General features: G+C 42.8%; 1 protein-coding gene across 2 annotated transcripts; it reads left to right on the forward strand.

Moving 5' to 3' along the window:
- The first annotated feature begins 998 nt into the window (after positions 1-998).
- On the forward strand, positions 999-16,406 carry kdm5ba (lysine (K)-specific demethylase 5Ba). Of its 2 annotated transcripts, none has more exons than XM_053866998.1 (27): positions 999-1,599; positions 5,112-5,189; positions 5,651-5,773; positions 5,871-6,041; positions 6,335-6,460; positions 6,786-6,903; positions 6,972-7,066; positions 7,162-7,320; positions 7,420-7,539; positions 7,813-7,971; positions 8,120-8,301; positions 8,452-8,614; positions 8,718-8,837; positions 9,287-9,481; positions 9,912-10,093; positions 10,415-10,539; positions 10,718-10,868; positions 11,048-11,168; positions 11,274-11,629; positions 12,190-12,328; positions 12,411-12,590; positions 13,074-13,232; positions 14,194-14,613; positions 14,684-14,753; positions 14,822-14,994; positions 15,055-15,318; positions 15,387-16,406. In XM_053866998.1, exons 1-27 carry the CDS (start codon positions 1,447-1,449, stop codon positions 15,522-15,524), a joined length of 4,440 nt encoding a protein of 1,479 aa, XP_053722973.1. In that variant the 5' UTR covers positions 999-1,446; the 3' UTR covers positions 15,525-16,406. The 2 variants fall into 2 exon arrangements, with proteins under 2 accessions (XP_053722973.1, XP_053722974.1); XM_053866999.1 differs by having other exon boundaries at positions 1,001-1,599; positions 15,058-15,318.
- The last annotated feature ends 858 nt before the right edge of the window (positions 16,407-17,264 follow it).

The raw sequence follows: 17,264 nt of genomic DNA on the forward strand, positions 1-17,264 counted from the left end.
GAGAAGGTGATCGGTTGCAGCCTGCCACCTCTTCAGGACCTGTATGTCTCCAGGACCCAGAGACGTGCAGGTGGGATCAGAGCCGACCCTTCTCATCCTGAGAGACTCACTGCATCGTGGAGTGGAGAACCTCAACATTTGAATCATTTAAGTCAGTCAGAAAAGTCACATTGTGAGGATACATCCCCTTTAAGTTGATAAACCCTTGAGTTTGGAGGCATATATAAAAATGCTCTTTAGTCGTGTAGGGTCAATGATCGGCCACTAGATGTCGCCATAAGACACTTATGTAATATGGTAAAATACGAACTATAAATGACTGTTTTTAATTCCATCGATTTTGGGCCTAAGTCAAGCCATCACAGAGGCACGCGCATCTTATCTATTGTAATTTATGTGTTTTTATCTCATATGCCGCCAATCCATTTCTGTTCTAATGATTTTTACAACTAAATTATGATTTGATCTTTTTGCTTCACGACTAGTTCCACATACAAGAAGTTATAGCGTATAGTATTCTGGACGCACTGCACGTTACTGCATTTTTTAAAGACGTATGAAAGGAGAACCCCAGAGTGAATACAATTTTCTATGCGTTTCTTTGATGACGTGAATCCATTGTAACGTCACTAAAAGGTTACAGTCATGTGCAGTGCGCCCGGTATACCATACTCTTTATTGGGCTATTTACACACACAGATGTGCGTGTGTTAGTAAAACAAACAGCAGAACTATGGACATGTGACTGCGGGCTGGTTCCTAACCACCAATCAACACGCTCCCCCTGACCATTTAAAAACAAAGATCCGGTCAGATCTGGCAAGGGTGGTTCGATTTAAGGACCGTCCACACCGTCGGACGTGCCTTTTCTTTCGGCGCAGCCGGGCGGGGTAAGGACTGACAAATGAAGCTCACGCGTTCATTTGTTAACGGTCCTGCGGCGGTACCACTGGGTGAAGAAAGCAAAGTCAAACGACACCAACGTAGTCATCTGCTCGGAAAATACGGAACCAATAATCCCGAGTCTAAAAATGGAATAGTTATTGAATACGACATCTGCGTTTATTTCAAACATTGTAGGTAGAGGCTCAAACACACTTCCTTTTTCGCATATCGCGTCACCCGAGTTTAGGTCGCGTTCTATATTTAAATCTTTTAATTCGTGTTCTTTTATTTTTATTTTTTAATAACACGCTGTATTATTTTACGTACTAAATATAGACCCCGTCTCATCGGCCGATACGAATACATGAAATGATGTATTCACGTGAAGCTCGCGTGTCTACTTTTTGAGGCGGAGGCACACGTCACGTCTTTCCCAAGTAGATAATTCGCCTTTGAGTTCAATGAGTGGAGAGTGGACATGAACTGAAAGGCCGAAAATAAACGCCAAAACATTTGACATCTGCGATTTTTTTCACCACCCATCACACAGAAGATGCGAGGATGAGTCAACCACAGCAGAATGAGTTCATTCCTCCCCCGGAGTGTCCTGTTTTTGAGCCCAGCTGGGAGGAATTCGCCGATCCGTTTGCGTACATCAACAAAATACGACCTATTGCAGAGAAAACTGGCATCTGCAAAGTTAGACCCCCGCCTGTGAGTAATTCTACACATTTACCATGGTGTTTCGAGCGAGCCGTTGCGTGCTCGCGCCTGTGACAGTCCGCAGTTTGATGTGAACTCGCAGCAAAGTTGTGTTTTTAGACAGGATTCAACATGGCGGATTGCGGCTCAGAGTTGACTCGTCTGCTAGCCACAGTCCGGATTATATTCGAGGCTGCATTTACTCCGACAAAACAGGCGGAAGACGCGAATCTAGAAAACCTGCATATATACATTTCACAAATAAATATAGACTGGAATAATTCCCCCAAAAGAAGTTCCAAGTACGGAGATGTACCAATTGTTTACAGTTATACTAGGATATACTTCCTGGGTGTGAGCTGTGATAACGCATCGCAATATCCAGATAACGATAGTTGGTTTCATTAAAACGATAACTGAACGTGCTCGGACAGACTTGGTCAGTTCGAATCGGGCCTGTTTAAAGTCAACTAATGTACGTGCTCGACGGCCGACTGTTTATGGAGACAGTCCGCTCATACGGCGTCGTTGAAGGACACACAGTTGGGGTTTTCTTTATCGTTTTTTTGTTCCGATTAAACGACTTATAGTTCAGTAAATTACACCCTTATTTGCTCATGGTGTGGGTTAATGTGCGTATTTCTTCCTAGCAGAGAAAAGCCCTGTCACACCATGAACACTAAACCAACACGCTATTTTATTGAAGCAGATGATCGTCGATGCATCCCATCCATCTGTGCAATGTTTTCAGAGCTGAATTCATGCCGGCGTCACTAAATCAGGCACCAGTCCTGTTTCAAATTCTTTGTGTTGTGTGAGGGCATACATCCCTTTCAAGGGTGTGTCCTGCTCAATAGAAAAGGGCTACTCTTTGCTCCAATTCCAAAGACTCTCCCCACTAAAATAGTATATACAATATTTGACGCATAGATTGTGAGTTCAAAGGGGTTAGGATGGTTTCTGGACATGGTGTTGGTTTGAGAAGAAAACTAGGAAGTTGTACTATCATGTCGTAGTTGGGCCTGCTGGTGGTTTGAGTGGCCCAAACCTGATAACAGCAGATAATGTGAAATGTTCAGGGAAGCAGTCCGGGGGTTGGATGGTGGGAATTGTCTTGTTCATTGTTAAGTGGATTTAGGTAGTTTTTGATCATTTCAAGAAAGAAGCAAGAGAGTCGGCTGGTGGAAAAAAAGTAGTTGACAATTAAGGAAGTTGAAGAACCAAACCAAATGAAAGCAACTAGTGCGTCACAGTGTGACATGTTTGAAACCTGTAAAATCTTTTGTTTTTTGTTGAAGACAAATGCCTATGCAACTTTATATTTTCTGACCCCTGCTGTAATAACTCACAAATCCTCTAGTTTGTGGTGTGATTTCCTGTGTTGAGAAATATTGATGTACTTGACATAGTCTTGTTTCAAACCTTTCAGATAGAAAAATAACACTTGCCCAGAGGCACCTAGTTGACCATTCGCATGCATGTGTTGTGAATTACTGTATATTTGTGTCTCTTGGCGTGAATGACAAAAATGCAAATGCGAATCACTGACGCTTGGCGAGTGGTGTGGTTCTCGCTAGACGTCTGTGTTTGTCATTTGGCACTTGGTGGTGGGGGAGGCTTGCTATATTTTGACCAAATGTGCTCTTGATGTCTCTGACTTGTGTGACCCAATTATGTTCCTGGAAGGATCACAAAGCAAAACTGCTGTTGACATTGTGTAATTTCCTGACTTTGTTATATAGTCAACTGCGTTGAGCAACAGGTTTAGACTAATAATAATTTAATCTGTCTGATGTTGTTGTCTAGACCAGTGTTTTTCAACTGATGCCACTGCACACTAGTGTGCTGTGAGTGACTGTCAGGTGTGCCATGGGAAATGATCCAATTTCACCTAGTTTGCCCAGAGAAAGAGGTGTGCAATATGATGACATATCATGAACAATTAATATACAATGACGGTCTACCAATGTGTGGAGATCTTTTTTTCTATGCTGACGGTACTAGCAGTGCACAATTCTCCTCCTCCCACACACATCTCACAGCGAAGAAGCTGGACAAATGTGTAACTTCAAAATGTTTTTAAACCCCATGTGCCTCTAACTTGACCACACACCTTCACAACGGTGTAATGGAGTGTTCCATGTTTGTCCTGCGACGCCAGAGATTACAGCTAACGTGAAATCTCCCTTCATAACTTTATTGACACTCATAGACCAGTTTAGTTTGTGGTTTAAAAGTTGGCTAATAATTAATTAAAGAAACAGACCGATGCGCTCCAAAATGTGAAGGGAGAAAGAATAATTGTAGTTTTGGAGCAAACTGAGTCTGCCTGGAAATCCGCCAGACTAGAATGAGGTTCTAAAGAAGGTCTAAAGAACTTCATTCTAGTTATTTGTTGGATAGGTTTTTTTCTTTGTTTTGGAGTAACACTGACCAGAAACTTGCAAGTTAGTCTTAAAAATACATGTGATATTGTGATAAAATCTAAACCGTTATTTAAAATAAATAAATTGTATATTTTGCCATATTGCCTATGTCTTTCTGGAGACATTTTTAAACAAATACATTTTCTGCTGTTTGTTTCTACAAATAGCATATCGAAACGGTAGTGTATCAGTAGCAAAAAAAATTTTTCACAAATTAAATAGGATTTTCGTCAGGACTTTTGACCAAGCACAATTGCGTTTTGCCCTGGTTCCATTGGTGGTGATGAGTGGTGGATTCTTGACAGGCAGAGGAGGATTGTTGTACTGTGTTGTATTGCAGTGATTGCTCTTTTACAACTTACATCAACCTTATAAGAAATTCAGATTAGTGAGCGACCTGCTAACATGAATGTGCTCCTGATGTTATGTCATTGTCGTGCGGATCCACATGTTGGATCTACCTGTTGTGACACGTGTGCTGATGGGCAGGCCTGTCTGTCATCCCTCTTACAGTGAGACCAGAACGGGACCATTGTGGTAATAGAGAAGCTCGGTTTCCAATTGTTCCATTTATATAGAGGAAAGATTAAAAGTTATTTGTCTTACATGTTCATTAGTAGAAGATATTCCTTTTTTTTCTTTACATGTGTGATTTGGTCGCCATTGTGGCTTACCAACAGACCATTGTGTGAGAGATCCAAAGGAAACAAAAGCTGTTATTTGCATTGTAGGCACCGCCACCCTGCCCGTTTGGCTGAGTCGCAGCTGAGTAGAACGCTTGTCTGAGCTCACTCTGTTCAGTGTTTCACTCCATGAATTAATTTTGGCTTCAAGTGTGTTTGTGTGTCTGGGCAAATTCTTCTTGTTATTCCAGAATGTGACACTTGTCACAGTGCTGTGAAGGACCTCAGAAATGAATTATTTTATCATAAGTAGATGTGACGTTTTCTCTATGAACGAAAGAACGACTTCTTTTTGTTTAAGATGCATCATTGTCTTATTTTGATGCAGACGTTATCTTTTAATTTTATATTTACTCACATGCGTTTGTTTTACCTCAAGCATTTTGATAACCATGGGGATTTTTCTTTCTGCTAGGACTGGCAGCCACCATTTGCTTGTGATGTGGACAGATTGAAATTCACGCCAAGAATTCAGAGGCTGAATGAGTTAGAGGTAAGTTGATTTGTTCACTTCCTGAATCTCTTCCCTTAAAATTGTCATGCCACAAGTTGACATGGATTTAGCAGAGGATGCTGAATAAATGCCTATGATTAAGTCTTTTTGCCAGAGCTTGGTGCACTGCTGCCATATATTCCTGCCCAAACTTTTAAATTGTCACATTAATTCAGCCTTGTTTGTTTATATGCTCTTCCCTGCATGGTTGACAGCAAACATGCAGACAAATACATATGGGTTCAATGAGCTCAAGCTGCAAAATATGCCACTCCAAATACCATGACACGCTGTCTTATGGTACATTTCCATTGTGTTACTTTGATAAACACATCAGCTGTTGCAAGCTATAACTACCCAGCAGCAACAACAGATTTTGTCCTGGAAATAAGTTTCTACTTACAAGGTCTTCTGCTGCAAACGTAGTAATTTACTTGTGTGTGTGCTTTGGTTTTTTTAAGGCTCAAACCAGAGTGAAGCTCAACTTCTTGGACCAAATAGCAAAGTTTTGGGAGCTTCAAGGCTGCACATTAAAAATTCCACATGTGGAAAGAAAGATTTTGGACCTGTACCAGCTTAATAAGGTAAGGAAGTCAAATAATTTGTATGTTTTTTACTTTGTATTGAAGGATGTTAAGTCTTTGAACGCTGCTGACGATGATTCATTCCCCTGTTTGTCAGCTGGTTCATGAAGAGGGAGGCTTTGAGGCAGTCTGCAGGGATCGTCGCTGGACTAAAATATCTGTCAAGATGGGCTTCGCCCCAGGAAAGGCCATTGGCTCTCATCTTCGTGCGCACTATGAGAGGATCCTGTACCCTTATAACCTGTTTCAGACTGGAGCCAATCTGCCTGTAAGTCCAATTGTTTACTCCTCCTCTGTCTGGCTTCCAGAGCTATGACAATGCTTCTGTGAGGAATCCACCCACCAATGTTTTTTGGTGTGTCCAACGTGGCCCCACTTTTGGGACAGAATGCCCCAGACAGCTTTTTCTCTGTTTACAAGGACCTAATTTCCCACTTGATTGTGACTCCTTGTCACATTTCCACTTTTGTGTGATTGCTATGCACCACTGCACTAGTCTTGTTTCTCCACCATTTCGCCAAGTCATATGCACCTTTTCTTAACCGTCTTCTCTCTTTGCAGAAGGCCACCTTGACAAATGACACTAAAGACAAGGAGTACCATCCGCATGACCTGCCTCAGCGCCAGTCTGTGCAGCCACAGGAGATCTGCAGCATTGCTCGACGCGCTAAAAGGATGAGATCTGAAGTGAGTTCGGGCTGTCCAACGTTTGAAGTATTTGTAGTAGTTTTTTTTCATTGTGCTTATAATGTTCATACATGGTGACAATATGTTCCTGTCTCACTATGTGCCTGATTATTTAGCTATAATAATATGAATATATGATGTAATACGTATGACATGACTCTGTTGTTATAATGTCAAGTGTTATTAGAAGGTTGTTTGCTTGCTTTGGATAATGCCTGTTTTTAGAGTGCCAGCGACCATAGTGCTGTTTAGTCTCCTGGCCGCACATTCATTCTACCTCTGCTGGCCACCAACTTTTCTTTTTGCTTAACTTGACCTTTCTCAGAGAGTTAAATACGAACCTGGGGAAATTTGTGAGAATCGGCCCAATCTGCGGAGGAGGATGGGAACGTTTGTCGCCAAACCGGAGCCAATTGAGCGCATGGTTTCGAAAGCTAGTTATGGTTGGTAATGGCATCACTCACTACAAATGTAGCGTTTCATTGCTGATTGTTCTAATTGTGTGTTTCAGGGAGAATGGGACCCACCGAAGTGAAAAATGAGCCAATTTTACAGGAATTGGAAGACGTTAAGGAATGCACTGTCAATAAACCTATTGAGAGTAAAGTAAGTGTCAAATCTACATGTTCTGTAGTTTGAAGCTGAAGTTCCCCCAGGTCTTGAACTGTAAACCCAAATGTCGTTTCCGCTCTGTCTGTCAGGTGGAGCAGTACTTGTGTCTGGTATGTGGCAGTGGCACCGCTGAGGACCGTCTGCTGCTGTGTGATGGCTGTGATGACAGTTATCACATCTTCTGTCTGATTCCTCCGCTCCATGAAGTACCCAAAGGAGACTGGAGATGCCCTAGATGCCTTGCACATGTGAGATGCTCCTGATCTCAGTCTGATGCCTTCCATTCCATTGGGACAGCTCAAAGTTAAATGTATTATTGATTTTGTTTTTGTTCTCTTCTCTCACAGGAATGTGGCAAACCTCCTGTAGCATTTGGTTTCGAGCAGGCCAGCCGTAGCTATACGCTTCAAGCCTTTGGAGATATGGCAGATTCTTTCAAGTCAGATTATTTTAACATGCCAGTTCATGTGAGTTCACGATCCACCTTCATCGATTTAATGCTGAAGCATAGTTTTGTAAGACCAAACTCGCTACAATTTAGCCATAACCTTTTTGAAACTTGACATTTAAATGCTGAACTCAACATGTATGTGGCTTCGTAGTTTGGCTGAAGACATTAAACTTAGTATTTATGTTAATGTATGGTCTTTGGTTTGAACCTGCATGTACCGTGATCGAAACACATCCAGCATTTTTTGTCGACAGTCTGGTGACATGTTGTGTGATGCTGCATTGTACAGATGGTTCCTACTGAGCTTGTGGAGAAGGAATTTTGGAGACTAGTCGGTACAATCGAGGAGGATGTGACTGTTGAATATGGAGCAGACATTGCCTCCAAGGAGTTTGGGAGTGGTTTTCCTCTGAGAAACAGCCATTTTGAAGTCTCCCCAGATGACGAGGTACAAACATTCTTCATTCCTGCAGAATGAACATGCTTTTTGTTCTGTTTTACATAACAAACAATGGTTTATTAATTCTATTAATTTAGAATCTCCACTGGTGACAGAGCGCATACGTTTAAATTCTAATATTGTTTGTTGGTGTCAGCATTATCTGAGCAGTGGCTGGAACCTGAACAACATGCCGGTGCTGGATGCATCCGTGTTGACACACATCACAGCGGACATCTGTGGAATGAAGTTGCCTTGGCTGTATGTGGGCATGTGCTTCTCTTCCTTCTGCTGGCATATTGAGGACCACTGGAGCTACTCTATAAACTACCTTCACTGGTACAGTCCACCCTCATGTCTTTACCGCTGTAGTACTCATATAAAATGAATGCAATTGCTTTGTTGAAATGGACATAAAGTTTGTCGTCTGTGATTGAGGGAAAAAAAAACATCAGGGATCCTTTTCCAAGAGCACATGCTTTTGTGCAGGGGGGAACCGAAGACGTGGTATGGAGCCCCGGGCTACGCTGCAGAGCACCTCGAGTCGGTCATGCGGAAGCTGGCCCCGGAGCTGTTTGAGTCTCAGCCAGACCTCCTTCACCAGCTGGTCACAATCATGAATCCCAACACTCTGATGAACAATGGCGTCCCGGTAACTAATTCAAATGAGCGAAATTCTCACCACAGACCAGGCCAGAAATCATTTTTCATCCGCGGGTTTTTTTGGTTCACACGTGTTCTCATTCCTCTCATAGATTTATCGGACGAACCAGTGTGCCGGAGAATTTGTCATCACATTCCCAAGAGCTTACCACAGTGGCTTCAACCAGGGGTTTAACTTCGCTGAGGCTGTCAATTTCTGTACCATGGACTGGGTATGGCTTGTCACCAGTTGTGGTTGTTGTTAATCTTCAAACTGCTGTCAGGAGTGGCGACATTATGATTTTTATGATGGATTTTTATTGGACAAATGAACATCGAAGTACATTTGTACGGCCAAAATGTTTTGTTATCCCTTATCACAATCCACATCTTAACTAAATTGATAGATATTAAGAAAAAAATTCTTCACCGAAACTTCTCTTGGCTCACTTCCAACAATTGATTTTCCAATCCATAATATGTCTCCATATGAGAAAATGATGGCAGTACAGTCGCTTGACTTAATTTGCTTTGAATATTTAGGTGGAATTTACAGTAATGTCTGATGGATCAAATGACAACGTTGTATGACAGCAGACCTGTTGTTATTCACTTTTTCTTCTCAACCATTGATCTTCGGATCCACATTTAAGATGTTATTTTTTAAATTCTGTCTCTGCAGATGCCAATCGGTCGTAACTGTGTAACGCACTACCGTCAGCTGAGCAGGTACTGCGTCTTCTCCCACGATGAAATGGTTTGCAACATGGCCTGCAAGGCTGACAGTATGGACGTTGACCTGGCTGATGCTGTGAAAAAAGAGATGGTCTCCATGGTGCAGGAGGAGGAGAAGCTAAGGGAGAAAATAAACAAGATGGTAAGGTGGTGTAGTAGATGCTGATATGTGGCATTAAACAAAGAGCAGTTTGCTTCACTGACAGGGACATTTAGCAGAATAGCATCACACTCGCAGTCACTGCAAGATCAAGCAGATTTACTTGTTTAAAATGGCATTTGCAACTGCAGTGTATTTGTAGCATTGCAGTATCTGAATGCTAAATACAAGCTGAAGTGCCTGTTGGTTTTCCATAAGTTAAAATCATATAGATTAATGGTGGATTTATTTGTTTCAGAAAAAGGACACAACTGAAGCTTTTACGAACAAGCAACTGGGTTATTGCATTCGGGATGATCAGTGCCTATCTGAAAACACATGAGAGTTATTAACATATTAGATTTGGAGGACGTTATCGCGCTGTGCAGCTGGTGGCTCTTCCTCTCACTAATGAATGTGACTGGCTCCCCAGGGTGTGGTTCGATCTCAGCAAGTTGATTATGAGGTGCTCCCTGATGAGGAGCGGCAATGCTGTAAATGTCGAACCACCTGCTACCTTTCTGGGATCACTTGCGTCTGCAGCCCTGGAAAGATGGTCTGCTTGTACCACGCCCAGGACCACTGCTCCTGTCCGTTTAGCAGCCTGACACTCAAGTGAGTCCTCCGATACAAGTACACGGTTCATTTGATGTTGTTGTGGTTGCAAATTCCTGCTGTAATTGGACACATTTGGAATACCATTCAAGGAAACGCACAATTTGAAGAATAAACAAAGCAGATAATAAGCAGTACTCACAGTAACATGCTATGCTCCTTTTTGCTCTCCACAAAATGCAATGATGAAATTCATTCATTCATTCATGAATGGTCATCATTCTTGTGGTCCTCACTTTTTAATTTATGTTGAGATAACGGCACTATTTTATGTCTTCAGTGTTGGATTAAATAAAAACATTGATTTGTATTCATCTCCAGTTACAAGTTCACAATGCGTGAACTCTGCCTCATGATGGAAACAGTGACCCAGCGTGCAGACTCCTACAAAGACTGGGTGTGTAGTGTCCAGGAAATCCTTGAAAGAAAAGAAAACAAGAAAAAAGGTGAGCAAATAATAATAATCATCATAATTATATGTAAAGGAGAGGCATGTTTTTTTTAAATAATGACAGTTAAACATGGCCATCCTAGTGAGTTGGGTTTAGGGTTAAAGAGTCGAAAATCCTTAACTAACTCTTCAAGAGATATGGTTTTAAACTGGAGCTTCATTTGTCTCGCAAGGTTTGGAGGAACTTCACAGCCTGGTTGAGCAAGTGGAAACAAACCGGTTCCCTAAAACCAGCCTCCTCGATCAGCTGCGTATTATAGTTTCTGAGGCTGACAAAGTTGCTACGATGGCCCAGCAGCTCCTTAATGGGAAGAGGCAGACAAGGTACGAAGGAAAATTTGGCTGACTTGGTGATTCCATTGTTTTGCATGTTATCATGCCAGACGCTAAACTAGACATGTGCATGTCTGGTTTATAAGAATGAAATGGTCTGCTGGATCCTGCTTCCTGTTGCCCTCTCAGCAGATTCCTTACGATTATATTATTTCATTGTTGTCTTGCAGGTATCGATCTGGTGGAGGCAAATCTCAAAGCCAAAATGAGCTGTCTGTGGAGGAACTCAGGACATTTGTCCAACAGTTGGACAGCCTGCCGTGTAACATCAGACAAGCTCCTTTATTGAAGGTGATCCTGAATGTCAGACAGCTACGCATGCATTTCAGACCCTCAATGAAAACTTCAGATGCTGCTCTTGCCTTCAGTCATTCATATGTGTCATTGTGATTTCAGGACCTGTTGTGTCGAGTTGATGATTTCCAGCAACGTAGCGAAAGGCTCCTCACTGAAGAGACTCCAAGCCCAGTTGAACTTCAGGACCTACTGGATATGAGCCTGGGCCTTGATGTGGATCTGCCTCAGCTGCCTCAGCTGAGAGAGCGTCTGGAGCAGGCTCGCTGGTTGGAGGCTGTGCAGCAGGCCAGCAGTAGACCAGATACATTGTGCTTGGACACCATGAGGAGGCTCATTGACCAAGGTGTTGGTCTGGCTCCTCACAGTTCTGTGGAGAAAGCAATGGCACGACTGCAAGAGCTACTGACTGTTTCAGAGCAGTGGGAGGAGCGGGCGCTGAGTCTCCTGGATTCCACGTAAGAAAATTCATCTACTGATGTTCTTGTTTAGTTTTTACCATGAAACGTAATGCCACGCGGTTGTTACCTCCGCCAAGGAGGATTTTTTTTTCCCCAACTTTGTGTGTCTGTCTCTTCTTTATTTCTTTCTTTCTTTTGTTCTTTTTTCTTTCTTTCTTTTCTTCTTTCTTTGTCCTCTTTCTGGTCATGTGAAATGGCACAGGGACCAAATGATTGCATTTAGGGAGTGACCCGGCTCACTGTCTGGACCCATTATTTAATTTTGTTAGAGGAAAATCTGACAATATTTAATATTGTCTCAATGCTTTTCTACTTTAACATGTGGCTGATTTATGATTTTGCTCATGAGCATATACAAACATCGACAAAGTTGTAAATTATAATCCCTGCACCCGTTGTGCAGCTATATTAAAAGTACTGTATTTCTTGGTGTCTTAGTAGTGTATTTCTAGTCTCCCAGATTATTGGCATTATCAAAACCTGTTATGATACTGTTACGATAGTCTCACGTAATAGTGGTGTTGGCAATTGCTCATGCAGACTCATTCCTTTTCCAGGCCTGCCCAAAGTGTTGAAGTGCTTGATGCTGCCCTGCTGGAGGTGGAGAACATTCCTGCCTTTCTCCCAAACTGTCTGGAGCTGAAGGACGTAGTTGTCAGAGCAAAGGAGTGGCTGGCTGAAGCCGAAGCACTGCAGGTAGTTACTGCACTGGTGGTGTCGAGGTTGTTGCTGTGAAGGATGGAATCTAAAAAGCGACACTTCCGGTTTGTGCTCGCAGCTCGGGGGACGTATACCTGTGCTGGACAACCTTTCAGAGCTGGTACTTCAAGCCAGAGGCATCCCAGTGTGGCTGAAGCCCCTGGGTCGACTGGAGTCACTGATTAGTGATGTTCAGATCTGGAAGGAGAGTGCAGCCAAGACATTCCTGCTGAAGAACTCCCAGCTATCTCTCTTGGAGGTAAACTAACAGACAAGCACACTGCTGTTAATCTGAATGTGAACATGGTTGTGATATGGACTAAATATTGATATTGGAGGAGCGGTCATCTCACAATCATCTGGATTGTGAGATGACTGGAGCAGCGCAGACTTGTGACTGTCACAAGGTGTGGGCTTTTTGGGGGCTGTGTTTCTTCAGACCATATTTTTGTTGAATGAAGGACATTGCTGCAGTGGTAGGAAGGATTCTAACAATCACATATATAACTGACAGTCTTTCATCCAGACATGTCTTCAGCATCAGTTGGCTGGCAGTATATAAAATAAACTCAAGTGTTGCTGTACATGTCATCTGTAGTTCGAACTCCCTTGTGATCATCAAATCAAAATTAAGATAACGCTTATTTGTGATGAGGTCATTAACTGAACTGTAGTTTCACTGTTGTGATTGCCTCATTGGTGGCATTTCATGACCAATGTTCAAATAATTTTGTTCCTCCAGGTACTCTGTCCGAGGTGTGATTTAGGAACTGGATATCAGAAGTCGAGATCGAAGAAGTCAAAAGAGGTTTCACCCAGCAGTAAAAGATCGCCAGCTGCTCTGGACTCACTATGTGATGTAGAGAGAGCTCTGACCGAAAGCAAGGACTCAGCCGCCGCAGTGAGTGTGACCCTCGTCTTCATTGCTTTAAAGCATGTGTCACATTCGAGCCCAGGGGTTCTGATCTGGCCCGCAGAGTAATTTATATGCTGTTCACATGAGCTCCAAATGCATGAAAATGAAATTCAAATAGTTGAACCTGACCACCAGCAAAGCATGTTGACATCAGGTCCTATAAAGAGTAGTGTTCAAGACAGGCTAGCCAGGGGAGATTCACAATGTCTAGAATGAGTCTGAAAAATTCCTAGAAAATGATGCAGGTGAAGTGAAGTGGATGGAAACAAGATTGTCTGCAGTGTTGTGTGTCCGTGGAAGACAGTACCTGTGTTTTGAAGCCCACTGCAGTGCCACTTCATATTATAGTTGGCCTTCAATAGTTAAACTGGACACTGATAGTCGATTGATTATATAACCATCACAATTAAGCTAGAGTTGTTTCGCCTTTGGGTCTAGATGGGTTTGTTTTTGTCATGTTTTGGAACCTGGTCAGTAGACTACCTTCAGTCAATCATATTAAGAACTTTCAAGCAGTGTGCACTGAGCAAGAAAGGATGCACTATGGAAATAGCCTTTTGATCTTTAACTGTAAATAAAAAGATATAAGAGAGCAAAACGTGAGATTAGGAGAATGAAAAAAGGACGTCATGATTCCACAAGTGAACATTTATCCAAAATAAATAGACTGGTCTAAAGTCAGTGAAGTTACAAGATGTATCAGTTGTGTTACATCGAGAAATTGTTGTATGTTCATTGCCTCATTACGCTGCCAAAATTCTCAGTTCATAGTAGGAAAGTCTAAATGGGGAAAAAAAGGCTAATTTGCCCATTATGAGATCTGGGCGTGGACAGGCCACATAAAATTCAAATGATTGTGTTGTACTTAATTTTATTCTTGTTTTGGTGCTATTTTTGTGTCTCAAATATTTGTCAGACTTTAACTGGAAACGGTTTTCTCTTTCAGATGGCCACACTCGCTGATGTCTGCCAGAAGGAGATGGAGACGTTGCTCGCTCTCAGGACTTCCAATGAGTCCAAGTTTCTTCCTACTGAAAACTGTAATGCACTTAATGTCTGTATTTGCCAAAAGGCCCCGTCCGGCGCCATGGTCCAGTGTGAGCTCTGTAGAGAGCTTTTCCACTGCGACTGTGTGTCGGCGACCGCAGAGCTAGAACAGGGAGACGCCTGGTTCTGCCCTCTCTGTCATCGTTCGAGGAAACCGCCCCTGGACAAAGTCCTGCCTTTGCTGGCTTCCCTGCAGAGGATTCGGGTGCGGGTGCCAGAAGGGGACGCCTTGCGCTTCCTAATTGAGAGGACAGTGCGATGGCAGCACAGAGTCCAACAGGCCTGCACAGATGGGATGTTGGAACGAGTGTCTCGAACGGTGAGTGAGGATCACTTTTTGAATTGAAGTGCACGACTACATCAAACTAATGTGGCCTTCTCTGTTCCAGGCAAAGCATTGTAGCAAAACCAGTAAAAGCAAGTCTTTTCATCAAGAGCATCTCTCTCTTCCACTCAATGGTGAGTTCTTCACGTGTTCCTCCGGCTTGTGTCCGAGTCTGTCCTCATGGTGTGCATCCTCATCGCAGGGCTGGAGCCGGAACTGGAGGAGCTCATGGTGGAAGGCTTTCTCCTGCAGGTCACACTGCCGGAGACAAAAGAGTTGTACAGATACCTGCTGTACAAACTGGCCCCGCTGCCCTCTGACAGCAGCCCCTGTAGAAACGGCACAGCTCAGGACGAGCACAAGCACCACAGAAAGGTAACCAGTCATCCCAAGTGTCGGAGTCGATTGAGCTAAAACGTTGTTTTCTTTGTGAAGCAGAACGGCAGCTCTCATCACAAGAGGGATAGCAATGGCCAGAGCAAACGGACCAAGAGGCGCAAGGACAGCTCAGATTCTCAGAGCAGTGAGAAGGCAAAGAAGCGGCGTAAAAAGAAGTCCAAGAAGAACAAGGAGAGGAGTGAGGAGAGCAGGAGAAGTCCTTCGCCCTCTCACTCGGTGTCCGACCCTGCTGGATCTGATTCAGAGGAAGACTATTCACTGTGTGCTGCACCGTGGTGCAGAGAGCCGGAGGGGGACGAGGTATGTTGTGCTGTTTGAATCTCAAACCCCTGCCCCAGTTGTTCAGCGTCTCATGTCATGGTCCACAGGTGAACTGGGTCCAGTGTGACGGCAGCTGCAACCAGTGGTTCCACCAGGTTTGCGTTGGACTGTCAGCTGAGCGGGCGGAGAGCGAAGACTATATTTGCATAAGCTGCACGCAGCCTAACTATGACCAAGGCGACTGAGGACCTCGGCGTGCGGAGCATCAGTGTTTCTGCAGCCGCAGCACTCAAAGTGCACATGAACTCTGCCCCTCGTGTCTTACCCTGTTACCTACTGGCTTGCCCTTAGTGAATACGGTGCTGATCGTTTCCATGGTTACAAAGGACACTGTTTTTCGTCAGATGGCTGTTTTGTCAGCCAATCTACTAATCCTTTCTGAAACTTTCCAGAACTTGATGCAGATGCATAACATGTTGGAAACGGCCGCAACGCAGGGATTTTTCAACCAAAAGACGTTCAGTTTTTGACCTGTTTTTTTTTAACAAGCATCTGAGCAATGTGAAGTTTCTCTCGTAGAGTTAATATTATTTATCGAAGCAATAACTGAACCCTAGTTAAGGTTCGGTTTTCACCTAAGCTATCTTTGTGCTTAGAATAGAAGGCCTTGTTGAACCCTTTCAGAATTCACTTTATAAATCCTTCTGATATTTTAACAGTTCAGTCGAATGATGTGAACAGGAAGAATCAGAGGCAGCAGCGCTGAATGAAGTCTCACTGCCTGCACTTTTTAATCAGAATGTGCAAAGAACTTTTTACAGAGATTTGCAGTGGCCCGATTTGGGATGCGATAAGTTATTTTTGTCCTGCGCGTGGAGCGAGGAACTCTTATTGTTCACAGAATGAGAATGAACTGTCTGACGTCAAAGGAATGTACTATTGTTTTTCGAGTGTACTCGCCCTGTATGAGCTGGGGGAAGGTTCTGTTGGATTTAGAATTAACACAGTTTCAGATTTCTTTGCCACGGGTAAAACAACTTCTCCTTTGAGTAAATAATATAATTCATATGTTTGCAGTTTGCATTATAATATAAAATGTTGGTGGGATTTTCTGTAATAAACCAATTTCACACTGAGCTTGTTTCCTGTCTGAGTTTAAAAGGAGTGTTATGCTACAAATGTTTCCATTTTTACTCTGTCAATGTGGGCTCTGAAAATTCTGAATATTCAGCTCTCTGGAAAGAAAACTCTTCTAACATTGCCATGATTTCAGTATGGATTCAGTTCTCATTTTATTGTAATCACAAAGTGCTATTTTCTGGTGTATTCACCCACAAATGATGTCAAGAGTCATCTTCAGATGACAGTTATTCATGTTTAGAGTGCAAAACTTCGCAAGCATTTATTTTAATCTGGCAACAAAACAACTTTTTTGCACCTGTTCCAAGTGTTTTGAGTATTAAGAGACGGTCCAGTTATTTTGGTTCTCACTTCTCTTTCGTCCTTCCTGCTGCAGGTGCTGCTGTTTTGCTTGTTTATAAACACACTTATTAGTCACTTTACAATAGTTTCCATTCACTATTCATCGTGCCAGGCCATACGGGTTTGGTTTTAATGCTTATCTGTAAGTCCTGTGAGTGCAGGGATATTGAATGAATGTATGTGTGTTTCAATCGGTAATACATTGCCTTAAATGTATACAATTCCATCCATATTTCTTCTTGTCCAAAGATGGTGAAGGAGCAGAGGGAAGAACAGTTCTTATATTTAGATGTGGCTTTTGGATCGGTTACATATATGTGTACGGTAATACTGAATTTCAGTCTCTTCCAAAAACATTTAAAAGTATCACATAACATGGGTCTCGTTTAAAGAGCTGCTTTCACTCTTCATCCTGAATTGTTTTGTTTCCTCTTATCCAATCATATCTCAAAATACAACCTCAAGCTTTAGAAAGGTGTTTCTAGCCCTCAGTGATGTCCATA

The sequence above is a fragment of the Synchiropus splendidus genome, chromosome 6, assembly GCF_027744825.2.
Source record: "Synchiropus splendidus isolate RoL2022-P1 chromosome 6, RoL_Sspl_1.0, whole genome shotgun sequence".
Classification (NCBI taxonomy): Eukaryota; Metazoa; Chordata; class Actinopteri; order Syngnathiformes; family Callionymidae; genus Synchiropus; species Synchiropus splendidus.